Below are 20,385 nucleotides of genomic sequence, written 5' to 3'. Positions count from 1 at the left end.
AACATACGATCAATCTATAAATCAATGCTTTCCCCACGTTTTCAAAAGAAATAAATTGTTTATGTCTTTGAATTTTTTATTTATAAATGAAAAATTGACGTTTCAACAACTTGGTGAAAATGGAAAATTGCCGATGACCATGATGACGAAAGCGACTATTGTGAACACCCGGGCGACTAGATATCGCTTTTGACGTTCGGGCAAAGCGAAGTGACTGACTTGAAAGCGACTTCTTCGCCCCAGTCACCTGCTAGCGTGAGCCCTGATTATTTCTTTTAGTTACTTGATAAATATGTGTAATGAACAAAACACCCTCAGTTTTTAACTAAAAGAAGTTGTATTTCAGTAATAAGACCCTGTTCCAAAACAAGTGTAGTTTGATCATGTCTATGAACTCCTGTGTAATATAATTTTTTATCTGCAATGGAATATATATTAGCCCAGGGGTCAATATTCAGTGTTGTTTAAAATACCATATGGCACCGTGTCAAAATTCAATGAGGGACATTGAGGGTAAGAATACCATATGACACACCTTCATTTAAAATTCAAGTATCAGGAATCTCTTTTTTTTTATATCATGGTGTAAAACTGTCTTGTTTTATTATCTGTATTGCAAACATGATAGCTCAATAATTTACATAATATACATTGTACATGCCGAAAAGATAAGGATGACAAATGTCCTAACAAAATTATAATGCTTTCAGAAAAAGGTTGTATTTTTTGACAAGTTAGACATACCCATAGTTTTATTCATATCTTCTTGGTTCTGTGAAGAATCAAAGTTTACAGTCTGCATAAACATGTGAGATGGTATATTGGCATTCATCAGAGGTAATCCTGTCATATTGTTGTATCCTGTGGAATTCATTGTTGAAGTCATTGTTCTTCCCATGGAATTCACTGGTGGCATATATTGACCACCCATCATATTATTCATTGAAGTCATTCCTTGACCACCCATAGACACAGAATTCATTGTAGAAGTCATAGTTCTTCCCACGGAGTTCACCGAAGGCATACCTTGACCACCCATCATATTATTCATTGAAGTCATTCCTTGACCACCCATGGACACAGAATTCATTGTAGAAGTCATAGTTCTTCCCATGGGGTTCATCGGCGGCATACCTTGACCACCCATCATATCATTCATTGAAGTCATTCCTGGACCACCCATGGACACAGAATTCACATCTGATGCACCTCTATCCATTAAATTCATTACAGAAAAACCTCCTGACTGAGGTGTCATACTGTTTGGAATCATATTTTGATGAATTCCTGAGTTTGAAGCAACCATGGTTTGCATGTTTGAGTTGTGAACAATACTGGCATTTTTAAAATGAGGACCATTTGACTGAGATAAGATATTTTCACCAGATGATGCCAAGCCTACATTTTGACCATCTCTCTGTGATTGTAAATTTTGTCCAATATTGTGTGGTACACTCTGTTTGTCATCAAACCCCATGTTCACAGCCTGAGACATAATCATGTTTATATTCGGGGCTCCATTGAAGGCCATTGGACCATTTTTCTCTGGGTCTAGAACCACCCCAGATCTTGCAGTCCAGGCTGCAGAGTTTGGTCCAAAGTAATTGGCCATATCTGTAAATAACGATGTTTTTCTTCTACATGATGTTCCAATTTACCGGTAGTATACCTAAAATTAGAAAAAACAAAAAGATACCATCCTTACTATATTCATAAAGTCTGACATGCTAATATTCAAAGTGTCATGTACTCAATCATTTGTTTAATCCTTTAAATTCTAAATTTTCTGGGAATATGAAAATGTTAAAAAAAACTGCTGGACTGTGATATCTTTCTCTAAACATGCTAAATACATACATATTAGTTGTGACATACTTGTTCAAAATCTTTGTAGATTGAAAATTATTCATGACTTCAAATTCTTTGCCTTTCTCATATTGATAGTATGGTACCATATGAAAAAAGATCATGAATTTTGATGAAATTACTTTTACTTTATTTAGTACATATTTCGTATCACTTACAAGCTAATTTGATGAAGATATTTTTATTTTTTTTGCTATTGTACATGATGTAGTTCATACTTTTCAGGATGAACCAGATTTTACTGCTGTGAGCAGCTAATGATAAATACACTTTTAGCATGTAGAATAAGTAAAATTATTTTAGTTCTGATTTTTATTTACACACAAAAGTCATGTGATAATCTTTGTATCTTGGGGATCAATACAATGTGTATTGTGAGAAAATAAACTGTATCCACCAAATTAAAATACAGGATAATACCAAAAAACTGTTAATGAAATATTTTTTTTTTAATCAGGAGTAACTACAGGCATGCCACTTGATTAGAGGTGACGGAACGGCTCCCTCATGAGCACCTGATATCTTTTAAGTATTCTGTGTAATATTTGTTGTTTTTATAATCTATTGAACATTATCATGTTGTTCTTAAAACATATTGTGATCAAAGTGAACCTTTGAAACTGTGGTGAATTACTCCTTAATAAATGTCATGAATGTGTGTGGAACGAACAAGCAACGGACCCACATCACAATATACTGTGTGTTTCGGAAAACAGGAGTGTAAAAATAACAGCAAATAAAGGATGAAATCAAATGTACTCAGACATTTGCAAGGGTGGTGGCAAGAATTAGATATTTGTTAACAGTAACAGCTACTTTTTTGCCAGTGGTGGAGTAAGTAATTGATCCAAATTGAGTTAGTGGAGGTAGGCATGTAGGTACCTTTTGCATGCTGCATATTGATATGTAATCTTAATGATTTCATAACAAATAAACGATTTGAATGAATAGACCACTTTCAAGTTATGTTCTTCACCGAGAAAGTTCGTCAATTATGCGTGCCTTTATAATGGCATTTACCAGATACTGAGATAGAGGGGACCCCCTGTATCCCTGCACTATTAAAGTTCATCAAGTGTCTTCATCATTATGCAGGTTAAACTAGAAATAATGATTGTTCCGTAGGTACTCAATCACAATTCCCTAATAAAAGCTGTGCTGACTATCAATTATAAGAATTTAATTTGCCAAATAATTTGTGCAATATAATAGCATCATATTTTTCAACCGCTCACTCAACCTGGGAAGGAAGTGAAGATGCTCCTTAACGCACGAATTTGTTCACTAAAACCAAACTTTTTGACGGAAATGCAACGAACTCGAAAGTGGTCTATTGGTGGATTTAAATTTCATACCAAAGATTCAATTTTATGTGACAAGTCATTGCATGACATGGTCTTTGTTTTGCACCTAACTGAAAATTGATCGTTACCAAATGTAGTTTGTTAGTTTCAGTATTTAGGTCAATTTACCATTAATGGTTAAAAGTTGATCATTTGGTGAGGATTAACGACTTGAACTCAAAAATAGGCTAGATATGTTTATCAACAAGCCTGTTCTTATTTACCGGAAATGTAAATGATCAAGGTAGTTAAAAAGCTTTGATTTATGAAGGAAATTTTGGGAAAATTAAAACGCATACAGGACTGTTTTGAAGCAGACGGAACGACAGAGAAGTGTCGAGAGAGCTATACATTCTGAAATGTAATAAGTACAATGACTTTTATACTAGGTGTCGATATTCCACATGCTTTATCTTCTCATGCATAATTTGATAACCTGTAGCACCACAAAAAATACGCATAATTTCCAGTTGTCTCATCAAATCTACCACGTTCTCTTGTTTCTATTCTATCATTATCAATGGGAAGGTCGACTATCCATATATAATATATCTAGATAGTCGACCTTCCCATTGATAGAAACAAGTGCGTGTGCACTGGTATCTGCATGTATCTTTCAGTTACGGTCATAATACATGTACACTGAGACTGCTTAAACCTATATAGCCTAAAACTCAGATGTACACTATAAGAGCTTTCCAGACCTTTAAAACTTTTTGTCATTTACCACTTCAGTCATTCATGTATGTCATTTTGCTTGGTCATAATTTTTGACCTTGGTCTATTGGTTGTTTCATTAGTGGATACCATGACATATAGATAGGTATAGATTGACACAATTTAAGCAATTCATTAAGTATTCATCAGAAGAAGAAGAAGCAAGTGTTACTTTCCTTTTGACAATGTTGCCATGTTAGAACTTAGAGGTCTATGTGCTCAAATTCCGTATGAGGGTCATTAGGGGGTATGCACACGGACAAATGGGAAATAAAATGGCCATTTCACGATGAAAGAAAAGTAAAAAATAAACCTTTGACCATCCTCTTCAATATAATGGTTGAGCACTAGTGTTGTCAAGGACCAGCAAGTCTCCTAGCATTTTACATGTAATCATTGTACATGATTTGTAAAAAATAAGTATTTTTTCTTTTGATAAGACAGGGAAATAATGTCATGAATGTGTTTTCTGGTTGTTGGTTATGAGTGCAGGATCATGAAGTAATCACTTATGACATCCTCCATTTTAGAGAAGTTCACATTTTAAGAAAAAAATAGTATACATCTAAGCTTGCTTTAGAAAACGTATTTCTTTCAAATATGTGAACATGATGAATGAGGGTTAAGAAAGCACTTCATTATGCTTATCATCAAGTGTCAAACACCTCCTTTTCACTACCCTTAACATCAAAGGAACTTAAAATTTAAATATCATGCATCAATGATCTACTGTTAGCATGGTTAGTGTCAAGCAGAGGTAAATGTTTATCATTAATGTTATTTCAGCTTAAATTTTAGATGAAAATAGTTACATAAATTTTTTCAATATATTTTTTGCCTAGAACATGTAGAGGAATCTCTACAGTCCAGTACATTTTGTTGATTTCATTTGGTACTTTCTTTATAAAATGATATTTAAAGAAGGGATTTAAAGAGAGAATGACAATTTTGTTTAGTTCATCTCAATCATTCTGGCATGATATGTCTTCTTTTATTCTACATGTACATGTAGCTACAAAGTAGCCAAATGTGATATAAAATGAAAATTTCTAAAATTTAAAAGATAAGATTCCTATAATAGAGGCGAAGGATACCAAAGGAATATATATATATATTCAAACCCATAAATCGAAAAACAAACTGACAATGCCATGGCAAAAAACGAAAAAAAACAACTAAAGTGAAGGTTCTCTTATCCATAAAATATATCATCAAAATTTATACTCTTTTGGCTCTCTTTCTGTGAATAATTTAGAAGTTTAAATACACTGTCACAGATTCCATAATACTAAAACTATAAAAAGATATTTGTACAGTCGCTTTTGATTGTGAACATATTGGGAGATCTAATTGTAATTTGTAGTGTCTTGTTATGCATTAAAATCACATTATATATGCTGTAGTGTTTTACTGAAATATTCAGTACTATAATATTTTGTTATAAAAGAATGATGGCTTACAAGGAAGATATTCCACCAAGGGTTCCAAGTGGTAAAATTAAAGTCAGTTTGTCTTTAGTGCCGTGTGGAGACAGTAGAGTGCCTCCCAGTGCTTCAAGTTTATGCTCTTATACATTTTTGTAATATACTAGTTAATGGAGTGTGTGTCCGAGCGAGAACATCTCTATGTTCATTAATTTAGGAATATTTATTTAAAACACAGTTTTCACTATTTAGGGGCCAGCTGAGGACCACCTCTGGGTGCGGGATTTTCTCGCTGCGTTGAAGACCCATTGGTGGCCTTCGGCTGTTGTCTGCTCTTTGAACGGGTTGTTGTCTCTTCGACATATTCCCCATTTCCATTCTCAATTTTATTAACCAAGGTTTCAAAGTGGTAAAATTAAAGTCATCAACTAAGGGTTCCAAGTGGTAAAATTGAAGCCATCCCTTCGAAAGTTTAACAGACGCCATCACCAGTTGGTTAATCGTTATAGAATATCTGTGACACAAATAACCATAGATATGTTCCAGTTGTTTTAACCACAATCCTATCCTCTTTTCCTTTATTGTGGCATCACAGAATGAGACTAATCACCAGATATATACTTGCATGAGCAACACAACCATTGCCACATTTGGAGCTGGTACTGCTTACCATGCTTACCCTTCTGGTGTACCTGAGTTCACCCCTGGTTTTTGGTGGGGTTCATTTTGCTCAGTCTTTAGATTTCTATATAGTGTTTTGTGGACATGTTCTATCTTTTTTCTTAGTTTTTTGCCATGATGATGTTAGTTTTTTGCCATGATGATGTTAGTTTTTCTTTGACTTATGAGTTTTGACTGTCCCCTTGGTATCTTCTGCCTTTTTTCATAATTTTGCTAAAATATTATGGAATTAGTCTGATGTTGTATGTTAAGTCTCGTTTCGTTGGTCAGCATCATCAAATAATCATAGCAAACAAAAATGTATTACTATAATATGTACAATGTCTGATGTTTTATTCCAGAATGTCATGGCTGATTACCTATTGTATGTTGTGATTGACAACAGGATTTGTGACTACTGGTTTTATTCACAAGAACTAGCTGATACCAATTTTGGACCTGAGGAGATAGGTGTTGCCCTCATTCTGAACAATTTCACCAGGCAAATTCATCCATGTCTGCTTAAGATTGTGCCAAACATTTATGGACCTTGCGAATCTTCACATGTAAATAATAGTTGTATAGACAACAATGTTGGTAAACACTATAATGAAATCAACCTAACTCCGGGAGTGTGCTGTGCTGTTGGAGCCACAGAGATTTGTCCGATTCTCAAGGCAACTGTCAAATTAGAAGCTCATTTAGCTTCTTGCGTTACTTCAGAACTGAAATGGTCATATAAGTTTAGACGAAGATTTTTTAGGAAGCTAAAGAAGAGGCATTCATTTAATTATGAATATCATCCAAGTGATGGAGATTTCTCTGACATATTTGATGGATGTTTGGCAGTGCCTTTTGTCATTGAAATACAGCCAGAATATCCACCACAGAAAATAGATTTTGCTTGGTAAGGTTTTTTCATTCCACTTTTCATGCTATTATACATCTAGCACTAGTACAAGTATTGTCATGTTTCTGGCCACAACACTTGCTATTGGAAATTATATTTTTGAATTTCATGACAGTTGATGAGACGCTTAATCTGTTAACAAACCTGGTTTAGGTTACTTTAAATATAAAGTTAAGAGTAACAGAATAGGATTTCACTGTGGCTATCCATCTAATTTCTCATGGAAAATAATACATATAGTGTATAAAATCATGACACAAAATCCTACATGCACTCAAGTCTTGAAAAAATCCAAAGCAAAAGCATGCCACTTTGATTACTGTTCTATATCTAAAAGTCACAGTGAGGCCTTAAATATAGAGAAAAAGTTCACACCTCACTGCAAGTTCAAATTATCATGATTATTCTGTTTTCTTGAAATGATAAAAATGTGTCATTATTTAGTTACCGGTATATCTTCTACAACTACATGTATAATAGTATATTAGTGAGTTTCTACAATCCCTATGGCTATAGTCTCTCTTCAGACAGGAACATCAATATATGGAAGGAATATTTACATGTAGATCACAAACCACCTTTGGAGTTTTTTTTTAAATTGATAATGTAATTGACATTTTATTTAAACACCATAGGTATTACAGAATGCAAGGATTATTGATAAAGAAAATGCATTCAGAAGATGCCATGGCCTGGTTATCTACATTAGGCGGAGCTTACTCATCATTAGGGGACTATTTTGAATCTCATGTAAGTACTGTTACAGGGACTATTGATAATGAGTCCAATCAGAAGATGCCAAGGTCTGGTTATCTACATTAGGTGGTGCTTACTCATCATTCTGGGACTATTTTGAATCTCATGTAAGTACTGTTCTTCTCATATATGTTTTGATGGTATGATACTAAACCCCTAACGGGAAGGATTGTGCCTGATATTCATATGATGAAGACATAATCTTTCAATCAGTTTAATTGAAGTCTGGAGCTGGCATGTCAGTTAACTGCTAGTAGTCTGTTGTTATTTATGTATTATTGTCATTTTGTTTATTTTCTTTGGTTACATCTTCTGACATCAGACTCGGACTTCTCTTGAACTGAATTTTAATGTGCGTATTGTTATGCGTTTACTTTTCTACATTGGCTAGAGGTATAGGGGGAGGGTTGAGATCTCATAAACATGTTTAACCCCGCCGCATTTTTGCGCCTGTCCCAAGTCAGGAGCCTCTAGCCTTTGTCAGTCTTGTATTATTTCTAATTTTAGTTTCTTGTGTACAATTTGGAGTTTAGTATGGCGTTCATTATCACTGAACTAGTATATATATTTGTTTAGGGGCCAGCTGAAGGACGCCTCTGGGTGCGGGAATTTCTCGCTGCATTGAAGACCTGTTGGTGACCTTCTGCTGTTGTCTGTTCTATGGTCGGGTTGTTGTCTCTTTGACACATTCCCCATTTCCATTCTCAATTTTACTAATGCAGGAACGTTTGATAAAGATCCTATTCAGAAGATGCCATGACCTGGTTATCTACATTAGGTGGTGCTTATTCTTCAACAGGGGACTACTTTTAATCTCTGACATTTCTAAAATAAATATCCATAAAAATATCTACCATATGTTTACAAGACGTAGTCAGTTAAGAAATGCAACTTTAGTAAAAACATTGATAGAGTCAGAGATTCATTATATTTAAAAAGAACAGTATTATACACTTATTAACTGGCTATGAGGACAATAACAAGTTCATTGTCCCCCAAGACAAAAACTATTTCATGACGCGAAGCAGAGGGAAATAGTTTGTGTCAAGGGGGACAATAAACTTGATATTGATATTATACAGAAAGAAGCCAGTATATATTTCAGGACAATCCAGGGTTATTCTTCAACAAATGTTCCAAATGATATACTTTTGGTATACAATCAATTTTGAATGAAGCGGACGACATAAAAATTCCGTGAACCTTTCCTCAAATAAAGTTTCCCGTAAATAGACTATTAACTGGTTTTTGAAACTATTAACCGATAAATAGTCTTTTTCAGACAATTTCATAAAATAGTAAATTTATTTGTCCATAATTTTATAATGAAAATTCAAACTGCATTGAACTGAGGTAAAATAGTTTGATCTATTTTGTTAACACCATTAATGAACTGAGATACAATGTTTTGTACAAAGTCATTCATAACCATATATGTATTTATCAACAAAGTTATCAAAATTTAAAACAATTTACTTTTTTTTTTTTACTGAATTTTGTTTTCATGGGTTATACAATGAGCAGTGAGATAGGCCCCAAAACTAATTTTAATCTACCTAATACAATTTTTTTTAAAACTGAATTTGTCTGCACATATTGAAAGTTAAAAGTAAATAAATGCTTCTTTTTTCCAGGCTGTTATTGCAGGAAAGATTTCATTTAGGCAGATGGCCATAGCTATGGAAATGGCAGATCCAATTACAATATCTAGATGTAGACTTTTCTTTGCTCTCAGTCTGATGCAGAGAGGTCACTTTAAGGACAGTAAATCTATAATCAGGTAATATGATACATGTTGAATTTAAGGAGTGTCTCTATATTATTCTAACTTAGTTTAAAATCATCATTGAAATAATGGTAGGATATTGGGGACCAAAGAAAACCTTACCACACCTCCTTTATCAATTTAAAATAGTATGGAAGCCTTCCACCATCTTGAATCGTATAATATCAGAAAATGTGTGGTTTGGATTTTTGTCGAGCCTTCGACTTTTGTCGAAAAAGCAAGACATAGCGAGCCTTTGACTTTTGTCGAAAAAGCGAGACATAGCGATCCTACATTCCGTCAGCGGCGTCGTCAACGTCGGCGGCGTCCACAAATATTCACTCTGTGGTTAAAGTTTTTGAATTTTTAATAACTTTCTTAAACTATCCTGGATTTCTACCAAACTTGGAAAGAAGATTGTTTATGATCATAAGATAGTATCCAGAAGTAAATTTTGTAAAAAAAATTTCAATTTTTTCCGTATTTTACTTATAAATGGACTTAGTTTTTCTGACAGTTAACATTACATTCACTCTGTGGTTAAAGTTTTTGAAATTTTAATAACTTTCTTAAACTATCCTGGATTTCTACCAAACTTGGACAGAAGCTTGTTTATGATTAAAAGCTAGTATCTAGAAGGAAATTTTTTTTAAATTTTGTTCCATTTTTTCCGTATTTTACTTATAAATGGACTTAGTTTTTCTTCCAGTTAACATTACATACAGTCTGCAGTTTAAGTTTTTAAAACATTTATTAGATTCATAAAACTATCCTGGATTTTTACCAAACTTGGACAGAAGCTACTTACAATCAAAAGATAGTATTGAGAGGAATATTTTTATTAATTTTTTTCCTCATTTTTGTTGAGCCTGCAGTTAACAGCAAAAGTAGGCGAGACACTGGGTTCCGCGGAACCCTTACGAATTTTTAATCAAATAAGCAAATTTTGAGTTCATTCTTGAGACTTTCATTGTAATGAAAAAAACTGTGTCATTCCATCTTATTATTTCAACAGTTTGTACAAATAAGGAATATATCTGTACTATTTTTGGCGGAAGAAGACTTGCAAGTCTTCTGAAATCCTTTACTGTCTGCTGTTTCAAGTCTGAAATCATTGAACCATTAGTCCATTACCAGGAGTGTTACCATATCTCTTTCTGTGCTTTACAATTTTATAACTTCCATGCTTCATTCTGAGACTTATTTGTACTCATGATCAGTTACAAGTTTGTAAAATAGTGTCTGCATCATTTTATCAAGGACGTATATAAGTAAGAAAAGTCCTTGATTTTATAAACCAACAGTTAGGCTTAAAAAAAACAATCTGTAACGTTAGCGTTCTAATTTCTCATGTTATAATGTTTTAATATCTCCCAATTTATTCACGTTAATTTTTAGATTCCATCTTACTTATCTTCAATATTACTTAATTGGAAATATTCTATTTACTGTGACCGGATGTATTTAAAGTATATTTGGCAGAACACATGTGTAAATTTAATTCGAATAACGAGTATCAAGCAATCAATTCAATACAAACCTTACTCGATTGATTCAGCGCCCTTTATCTGCTGCAGTTTCGAATTGGAGTGATCAATATACAACATATGGTTTATTTGGGTTAATCAAAACAACGTTGGCTACATAAATACAAGTCTGCACATGTGCACTGATGGGAAATTTAATTGTGCATCCGAATTTTTCAAAATGATGAAAAATTTATTTTTGAAAAACCAAGTAATTGTGAACAACTATAACAATTTATGATTAATTGGTTGGAGTTGGTGTTAAACCCCACTTTCAGCACACTTGACTACAATCATGGTGGCCAGGTTTTTTTATACAAAGGAAGTCAGAATACACAAAGTGAACTATCTACCTTTGACAGAAAAAACTTTCAAGTGAATCCTTATCAATTCCTGGTATAATTGCTTCCATCAAGTTAACCATGCTGAGATGAATGTATGAAATTATAGAAAATTTAATTTTGAATTAACAATACAAGTAGATTTTTATGTTTAGTATAGTCTGTTTTGGTGGAGAAATGAGCATTTTAAAGTATATTATTTTTGGAAGAAAAAAATATGTTGAAAGCAATAATGGCACAGATCAGGCTGGGTTGGTGCAGTCTGCTTTCATTGTAACTCAAGTTATCCTTCCATGTATCTTCTTCCACCTCAGAGCTATCAGCTCTTTGATTTTTCTAATTAAAGAAGGCATATATGGGGAGATAACTCAGACAATCTAATTTAAAAACCAAATGCATAGTAAAAAAAAAGTGTTTTCCATGTTTTTTCTTTTCTAAAAACATTTTATACGAGCTATCTTGTTTATTTTATTTATTTTACAATTCTGTTATTGAGATTCTTTTTATTTACATAATGTATTTTCCCTGTAAAATTCTTACAAAATGTGTCCATTTTTCACAACCTTATACCTTGAAAGCAAACTCAGTGACCAATAATTTTTATCATATTTATAACAAAGCATAAAATAAAGTACATTTTAGCATATTATGAAATCATCTATATATTTTAATATAAGTTTTCCCATTCTGTATTTACAGGAAACAGCTCAGGTTTGCCAAAAAAGTAGTTAAAGATGTTAAACTTGTAGCCATGTGTCGTGGTCTATGGACTAAAGTTTGTTATGGAATGAACAATAACCAGATCTTACCTCTCACATCTAGTAGTGACAGGAAAAAAAAGTCTCAACAGTTGAACTTTGTGACCGGTGCCAATTATGATGTAAAATTAAGATAGCTTATAGTTGATTAGAAATGTTCCAACAAAACATACATATAGTACCAAGGGAAGACATTTTGAAATGGGGTTACCACCTATAAGGACAATTTTAAAATATCACTTATATTTTCACAATACACAAAAGTATTTGACACCCACACCTAGGTAAGATTTTGAGGTGTCTTTCCTGGGTCTCATTTATATTTTTTATTGAACAGCCCTTAATATCAATATTAATGGGTACTTTTGCAAATACTGTAAATTCAGAAATTATTGCGAGCATTTATTATTGCGATTTCAGAAAAAGCTGCATACAGATATATATGTTTCAGATATCAGAATGTGAGTTATTATTGTGATACTCATGATCACCCAGTTACATTATTGGTATTAATAAAAAACTTGTAATAATTTCTGAATTGATGGTAGATCATTTATTCTTCAAAAATAATTGTCTTATGTCTTCCAATATTTGCCACTGAATGGTAACAACCAGTTACTCTTTTTATTTTTGTGAGTGACCTTCTCATTCATTGCATAATTTTAACAAGATGGTTAATAGTATCTAATACATTTAGATCACCAATTGATGTATTAAGACTAAAAAAATATACCCGTGCTTCATCTAAAATGCTGAATAAAATAGTCGGTAGGTAGGAAAATCTTTTTATCTGTTTACATTTTTTGACTGGTTTAAAACAGTCAAAACAGTCTGACTTTAATAGTGCTTGTTTGCAAATTATGAAAACATATTAAGGGTAGGAAGGGTTAGCAGAAACGCCAGTATTTATGGAGGCCTTACTGATAACAGCCTGCAGTAAAATATTCACCATTTTTTTCCCTGTGACAGCTGAGGTGTTATAACAGTTGCTTTTTAAGTATAAATGAAACCTCATTGTTGCAATAGAAATTGAAGCTATGAACAAAGTATCGAGATTCATGAAGTACAAGGTTTTTTTTAGAATTGAAGATCTCTAACGTATTCAGTTATATGTTTATTTGATCTCAAAGAACATCTTAATATTGTAAAAACATACAAAGCATTATGCAAATTACTTATGGTAGCTAAGTTATTTAGTCATAGAAAAGTCAAAATAATAAAGTATTTGGCATAGTTTTCAGATTCCTATTGTTTTTATACGACCGCAAAAGTCGTATATTGGTAGGTTCAATACCACAAAAGGAAGGTTGGGATTGATTTTGGGGGTTATGTACTAACAGTTAAGGAATTAGGGGCCAAAAAGGGGCCAAAAATAAGCATTTTTGTAACTTCCAGACATAACTTGTGTGTAAGTGTATGGATCTCTCTGACATTGTACCACAAGGTTCCATATCACAAAGAGAATGCTTGGATTGATTTTGGGGGTAATTGCCTCAAAATTTTAGGAATTGGGGGCAAAAAAAGGGGCAAAAAACAAGCATGTTTCTAGTTTCATGATAATAACTTGTGTTTAAGTCTATGGATCTTTATGAAATTGTACTATAAGGTTCCATATCACAAAGGGAAAGCTGGAATTGAGTTTGGGGGTAATTGCCCAAAACGTTTGGGAATAAGGGGCCAAAAAGGGGCCAAGAATAAGCATTTTTCTAGTTTCATGACAATAACTTGTGTGTAAGTCTATGGATCTTTCTGAAATTGTTCTACAAGGTTTCATATCACAAAGGAAAAGCTGGAATTGAGTTTGGGGGTAATTGCCCAAAACATTTAGGAATAAGGGGCCAAAAATAAGCATTTTTCTAGTTTCCAGACAATAACTTGTGTTCAAGTGTATGGATCTCTCACGAAATTGTACTGCAAGGTACCATACCACAAAGGAAAGGCTGGGATTGATTTTGGGGGTAATTGCCTCCAAATTTTAGGAATTAGGGACCAAAAAGGGGCAAAAAACAAGCATTTTTCTAGTTTCAGGACAATAACTTGTGTGTAAGTGTATGTATCTTTATGAAATTGTACTACAAGGTTCCATATCACAAAGGGAAAGCTGGGTTTGAGTTTGGGGGTGATGAATCATAAGGGGGTTCAAAAAGTTGGTGGGGGGGGTTTCCTTTTTTTTTCTTTAAAATTTTCCATTTTAAATTGGTTATTTCTGATTTATATATAAAAGCAAATAATAATGATATGGTTTGAATAGGTAAATTAAAATTTTTTAAGTTCTTAGACCACATTCATTCTGTGTCAAATATTTAATCACAATCCAAATTCAGTGCTGTATCAAGCTTGAATGTTGTGTCCATACTTGCCCCAACTGTTCAGGGTTCGACCTCTGCAGTCGTATCAAGCTGTGACCAGCAGAGCATTTTATTCCATGATATTATGTAAGAAAATTAATCAAAATATGTTTAAACAATTCAGTTAAAACTATTTTCTTAATGCTTGTAGTTTAAAGGTTTGGTTGGCTTACTTGCTTTGTTTGTATAAATGTTTGCTCAAGCATTGTAATTAAGATTGACATCTGCAATCAATAGATAGGTGGGGCTTCAGCTTGTATACATTATACTTAAATGTAATTGGATGTTAAATATAATTTAGAATATATTTGAAGACGCACAAGTATCACTATCCTTCCTACTTTTTTCGTAGTCTGCAACTTCTGTTGTCCTCCAAGTTTGTTGATCAACAACTTCTAGTTAACGATTCGATACAACCTACAAACTTCTTCTACATCAAGTGATATTGTGCAACTGCTAATTCTTTTTTTTACTCACACTCATTGGTTTCTTATAACTAATCAAGTGTTTCCAAGGTGGTGCAAAGAGGGAATAAATCTGTCCTTCTAAGCCCTAAATAGATCAACAGCAATTACGTAGAATTGCTCCAATTCTTGTATAGAAAGTGAGTTGTCAATAATATATTTAATGTGAATTGTTTATTATTCTTTTGGAATTAATTTTTGTTGATTTTTTTGGGGGGTAAATTGAAAACCACAAATTAGAGTGTTAAATCAAGTACATTATACATGGCTTGTATAGATAATTAGCTAAAATTACAATAGAAAAAATATCCAGGAAATTACAATTTTTTACTATCCATGAAAATTGGAACCAACTATAATAAATGAATTCACAGTAACTTTTTTAGGAATTTTATTTTTGCACATTCTAACGAAACCAGATTTAACATAGTATTAATTTTCAACTTTGGACAAAAGAAGGAAATCATTGAAGTAATACCTAAAATGCATCGCCATAAATTCTCATCACCTACAATTTTTCCAAAAAATATTGTGGGGTCATTTCTAGTTGGATTTTAATCAACTTGATACTAATAGAAGCAGAATTGTCATGAGTCTATTTGTTTGTTTGGTTATATTCTGGTTGTGAAGCGTTCAATAATTTATTTATTAACATTATATTAACATATTTTATCTTTTGTATTAAGCATCAACTCAGTATAATTTATTTAGTTCTTTGAGCTGATCTGCTTGTTGTATAAAAATTAGACATCAAGTAAAAATGTATAAACCACCTTAGAAATATGAAGAGGGCTTGTGATCAGAACATAGGAAGACAGCCATTTTCAGAGAGGACTTTCCCATTGTTTAAAAATATTGTATGCCTGACTAGTCACAGTGTTAACAAGAGATATGTACAAATGCAACGAATATATTCATTTATGCAAATAATGTTAATAACTGTTTTTATATGGCTTTGTAAGAATCGTAAGAAGCTTTTTTGCTGTACAATGTACTAAGCTTTTTTCCTGTACAATGTATTAAGCTTTTTTCCTGTACAATGTATTAAGCCTTTTTCCTGTACGATGTATTAATTTTTTTTTGCTGAACAATGTATTAAGCTTTTTTTCTGTACAATGTATTAAGCTTTCAGATATTTTTTTTGTTTTTTTGCCTTGTTCAAAAATACCATTAAAATTTATTATCTGATTAATGGTCAACTCAATTAAAAGTTCTCTTGGCCAATTATTCTCACTGTAAGATGACTAAGCTTTTATTGTTTGTAATTGGTTAACAAATTTTCTTTTAGAGGCTTCTGGATTTTAGACATTAGTCATACCTTTCTTACTTATCTGAACGACAATGGGACATGATTCAAATTGAATTTCCTCCTGTTTACCAGAGAAAAATCTAAATTGAAAAGATCTCAAATGATCCATCGCCCAATACAAATGCATTATAAGTATGTCTGATAGGTCCGATACTTTGGTAATGTATGATTAATGGCGAAAGTCTGGACATCTCTTTATGAGGGAAATTAACCTCAATAAACATCTTTCAATCAATAACACATAATAGACACTTTTTCAATGCTACCATATGAACTAAAAGCAAAAAGTACAATTACACATGCTAGTCTGTATTCTGATGAAGAAATTTCAATGGTATTTTCATTTGCAGTGTAAAACCAATATGCGTCTTTGTTTTTTGTTATAATTTAAGTGTTTTTGTTGAAGTGTTTGATTGTGTTGTTGACAATCTTGTATCTGTTGCAGAAGATAATGTGGAATCATTTAGTTTCTTGCATTTTCATGGATATTTGATTTTGTGATTTTCCAAAAGTCTCCATATAATCATACTGCAACTTTGTAATTCATTGCACATTTAAATTCATGGTTTCCCTGCCCCACGAAACCCACGGAAATTGGTTTCCAATGAATAATAATGAATCCACAGTAATGTAATTATATATAATCAAAACTAACGGACTTTATATACTGTGGATTCATTTATTTTCTTTTTCGTGGATACCAATTTTATTGGATTAAGGAAAAATTGTATTTTCATGGTTTTAACAAAGTCTGCATACTAGCCTATAGAATTTTATACTTCATGTATACCCACAAAAATTGGTACCCCCTCCAATTTATAATGGCTCCATGGTATAACATTTCCCTGTAAGAGTAATAATCGAATAGAGGTTATCTCCTATTTGTTTAAATTATGTTCCAATCAATTCTTTTTCAAAAGTTTTCTGTACAAGTTTCTTTTATTATTCCTTGAAGTTTTGACAAAGTTATTAAAGTCTAAAAAAATAACCCTAATGTTGATGAGGACCATGACAAATGAATTGAAAAATTAATATGGAGACAGATGTAGCTTGAAATTATTTAATTATCAAAGGTACTAAATAAATAAAACAGCAAATGGGAAAATATTGGTGGATTGTTGATTTAACTAATATATATTTATATGTTTTCTACTTTTATTGTTATGCAATGCATGTATTCCATCAAATTAGTATGGTTGGATAATTTTCAAAATAAAATTATTTTTTGTTATCAAAAATCTGTGTAGTAAATTATTGGTATTATAGTCTCTGAATAAAAATCTAGACTCTGAATGGACATTGGAAGAATCCTAAGAGGGAAAACTAAGACTTGAACAACTAAAGACAGATCATCAGTTTTACAGCAGAAAATAATACACAATGTTCACTACAACAGATACATGTAAACAAACAACAAGACACACTAGAAAACAAACCACTAAAAGGCATTATAACAGAAAAAAATTACAATGATCAGACAACAGATACTGGACAACAAACAACAAGACACACTAGAAAACAGACAATAGGCATTATAGAAGAAAAATAATACACAATAATCAAACAACAGATTCCTGTTAACAAACAAGAGACACAATAAAACAGAACATTGCGGAAGAAAACTAATACAAATTAATCAAACATCAGACATGAAAACAAACAACAAGAGACACTAGAAAAACAGACCATTGCAGAAGAAAACTAATACACAATGATCTGAACAACAGATTCCTGTGAAAAAAACCAACAAGAGACACCTGTAAACAGATCATTATTTACAGACAGACATATAACATACAATAATCAAATCAACAGGAATGTGTAATCAAACCTCTTCAACAAAAGACATTAGAAAAACAGCCATATACAGAAAGACAAAAGAATCCAATTGAATCGAAACAACAGGTACTTGTATGATTTATACAACAAGAACAACAACTCTAAAAATTGAATATAAGGTATAAAGTCTTGCATTTATAACAGATGCTATAGGGATATTTGTTTTATCAGAGTCCAGTACTTTTAATATGTGAAAACCATAATAAACTAGGGGATTGTCAGAATGATCACAATCTATCCACACTTTTATATCTACGAAAATTAGCAGACAACTCCTTGTAGCAGTAATAGATTAACAGACCACTCCTTGTAGTAGTTATTGATTAGTAGACTACTCGTTGCAGTAGTTATTGATTAGCAGAGGACTCCTTGTAGTAGTTATCAATTAGTAGACGACTCGATGCAGTAGTTAATAATTAGCAGAGGACTCCTTGTAGTAGTTATAAAATAGCAGACAGCTCCTTGCAGTAGTTATTAAATAATTCATGATTCCTTGTAGCTGTTATTTATTAGCAGACGACTCCTTGTAGTAGTTATTAATTAGCAGACAACTCTTTGTAGTAGTTATCAATTAGCAGACAACTCTTTGTAGCAGTTATTAATTAGCAGACAACTCCTTGTAGCAGTTATTAATTAGCTGACAACTCTTTGTAGTAGTTATCAATTAGCAGACAACTCCTTGTAGTAGTTATTAAATAGCAGACAACTCTTTGTAGTAGTTATTAATAAGCAGACAACTCTTTGTAGTAGTTATCAATTAGCAGACAACTCCTCAGAGTAGTTATTAATTAGCAGAAAACTGCTTGTAGTAGTTATTAATAAGAAGACAACTCTTTGTAGTAGTTATTGATAAGAAGACAACTCCTCCTAGTAGTTATTAAATAGTAGACAACTCCTCGTAGTAGTTATTAATTAGCAGACAACTCTTTGTAGTAGTTAATAATTAGCAGACAACTCTTTGTAGTAATTATTTATTATCAGGGGACTCTTGGTAGTAGTTATGAATTAGCGGAGGATTCCTTGTAGTAGTTATTAATTAGCAGACAACTCTTTGTAGTGGTTATTAATTAGCAGAGGACTCTGTAGTAGTTATTAATTAGCAGACAACTCTTTGTAGTGGTTATTAATTAGGAGAGGACTCCGTAGTAGTTATTAATTAGCAGACAACTCTTTGTAGTAGTTATTAATTAGCAGAGAACTTTGTAGTAGCTATGAATTACCAGACAACTCCTTGTAGTAGTTATTAATTACCAGACAACTCCTTGTAGTAGTTATTAATTACCAGACAACTGTTTGTAGTTGTTATAAATTAGCAGAGGAATCCTTGTAGTAGTTGTTAATAACGGGTAGTAGACAACTCTTTGTAGTAGTTATTGATAAGCAGAGGATTCCTTGTAGTATTTATTAATTAGCAGACAACTCTTTGTAGTAGTTATTAATTAGCAGAGGATTTCTTGTAGCAGTTATTAATTAGCAGAAGACTACTAGTACATGCTACATGTACATTTTACATAGTGTTTGGTAAAAAATTTTATCAGCTAAGACCTTACCCAGAAAAATATAGTTAAGGGATAGTTTGGCAATTTTTGCAGTTTTGAATCCGATGAAAAAAGTTTCAAGCCTTCATGAAAATATGTACAATTCAAAAATTTAAATACTGATATCTTATAAACCAATACCGTATGGACATCGAAAATGTTATTTGGAAGATTTATTTTCGAATTTAGGGTCCAAAAAGTGGCCTTATCATACATTCTTAGATTTAAACTGTCCTTGTGATTACAGAGAACAAGACGGGCATAATTCCCCATGCATATAGTGTCAAATAAAAACATGCTATATCATTGTATGCTAAGCCAATCGAATTGTTCGAAATGAGAAATCTTTATTGGTTCTCCCCGTCTTCATTCCAAAAAGATTTTCAAAAAAGATTTGCTCCTGTACCTTTAGACGTGAAGAAAACTTAACGGTTGTAGGTCACCGCGTGATGCCGTACTTCACCATGTTCACATGCATTGGCCTAAGCGCCTATAGTAAGATAAAAAAAAAAGATTGTTAGGAAGGTACATGGGCATATCTGCGATCATGACACCATCTCACGTTTATTGCTATGTTGTTTTTGCATGTTTGAGAATATTTTCTAATGATCATACACTAGTTGTCCTAGGAAAATTAAAGCTATATTCACTTTTATTTATTCGGACAATGCAACTCATAACTAACACTATAATTGCCTTGGAGTCAGTCTGATTGCTAAAATCGAACGTTCTTTTGAATTGTTTTCTGTTGGTATATAAAAATATGCTACATAATAATTCTAAAAGCTTCGATATTATTGACACATCAATTCGAGTTTAAT

General features: G+C 32.5%; 2 protein-coding genes and 1 long non-coding RNA gene across 3 annotated transcripts in view; 2 read left to right on the top strand and 1 right to left on the bottom strand.

Moving 5' to 3' along the window:
- Positions 1–3,447, bottom strand: part of LOC127713083 (centromere protein J-like) — a 37,940-nt gene extending 34,493 nt beyond the window's left edge. Inside the window, exons 1-2 of the mRNA XM_052219679.1 lie at positions 3,339–3,447; positions 745–1,669 (exon numbers count right to left, since the gene is read on the bottom strand). Coding sequence (XP_052075639.1) covers positions 745–1,612 — 868 coding nt within the window. The 5' untranslated portion in view covers positions 1,613–1,669; positions 3,339–3,447. The remainder of the gene's footprint in view (positions 1–744; positions 1,670–3,338) is intronic.
- Positions 3,448–3,527: 80 nt separating this feature from the next.
- On the top strand, positions 3,528–13,344 carry LOC127710706 (uncharacterized). The gene is made up of 5 exons (XM_052216643.1): positions 3,528–3,570; positions 6,373–6,917; positions 7,556–7,670; positions 9,311–9,456; positions 12,008–13,344. Exons 2-5 carry the CDS (start codon positions 6,379–6,381, stop codon positions 12,201–12,203), a joined length of 996 nt encoding a protein of 331 aa, XP_052072603.1. The 5' UTR covers positions 3,528–3,570; positions 6,373–6,378; the 3' UTR covers positions 12,204–13,344.
- An 11-nt stretch (positions 13,345–13,355) lies between these two features.
- LOC127710707 (uncharacterized) lies at positions 13,356–17,425 on the top strand. The gene is made up of 2 exons (XR_007986290.1): positions 13,356–13,833; positions 14,146–17,425. It is a non-coding gene; the product is annotated as an uncharacterized LOC127710707 (long non-coding RNA).
- The last annotated feature ends 2,960 nt before the right edge of the window (positions 17,426–20,385 follow it).

The sequence above is a fragment of the Mytilus californianus genome, unplaced genomic scaffold (assembly GCF_021869535.1).
Source record: "Mytilus californianus isolate M0D057914Y unplaced genomic scaffold, xbMytCali1.0.p SCAF_8, whole genome shotgun sequence".
NCBI lineage: Eukaryota > Metazoa > Mollusca > Bivalvia > Mytilida > Mytilidae > Mytilus > Mytilus californianus.
This window is presented reverse-complemented; position numbering and strand designations above follow the sequence as displayed.

What these genes read in the sequence shown, in the direction of transcription:
- LOC127710706 (XM_052216643.1), top strand. Translation starts at nt 6,379, where the DNA reads ATGGCTGATTACCTATTGTATGTTGTGATTGACAACAGGATTTGTGAC. An exon ending in GGGACTATTTTGAATCTCAT is followed by an intron (nt 7,671 to 9,310) that starts GTAAGTACTGTT and finishes TCTTTTTTCCAG; the next exon opens with GCTGTTATTGCAGGAAAGAT. An exon ending in GACAGTAAATCTATAATCAG is followed by an intron (nt 9,457 to 12,007) that starts GTAATATGATAC and finishes CTGTATTTACAG; the next exon opens with GAAACAGCTCAGGTTTGCCA.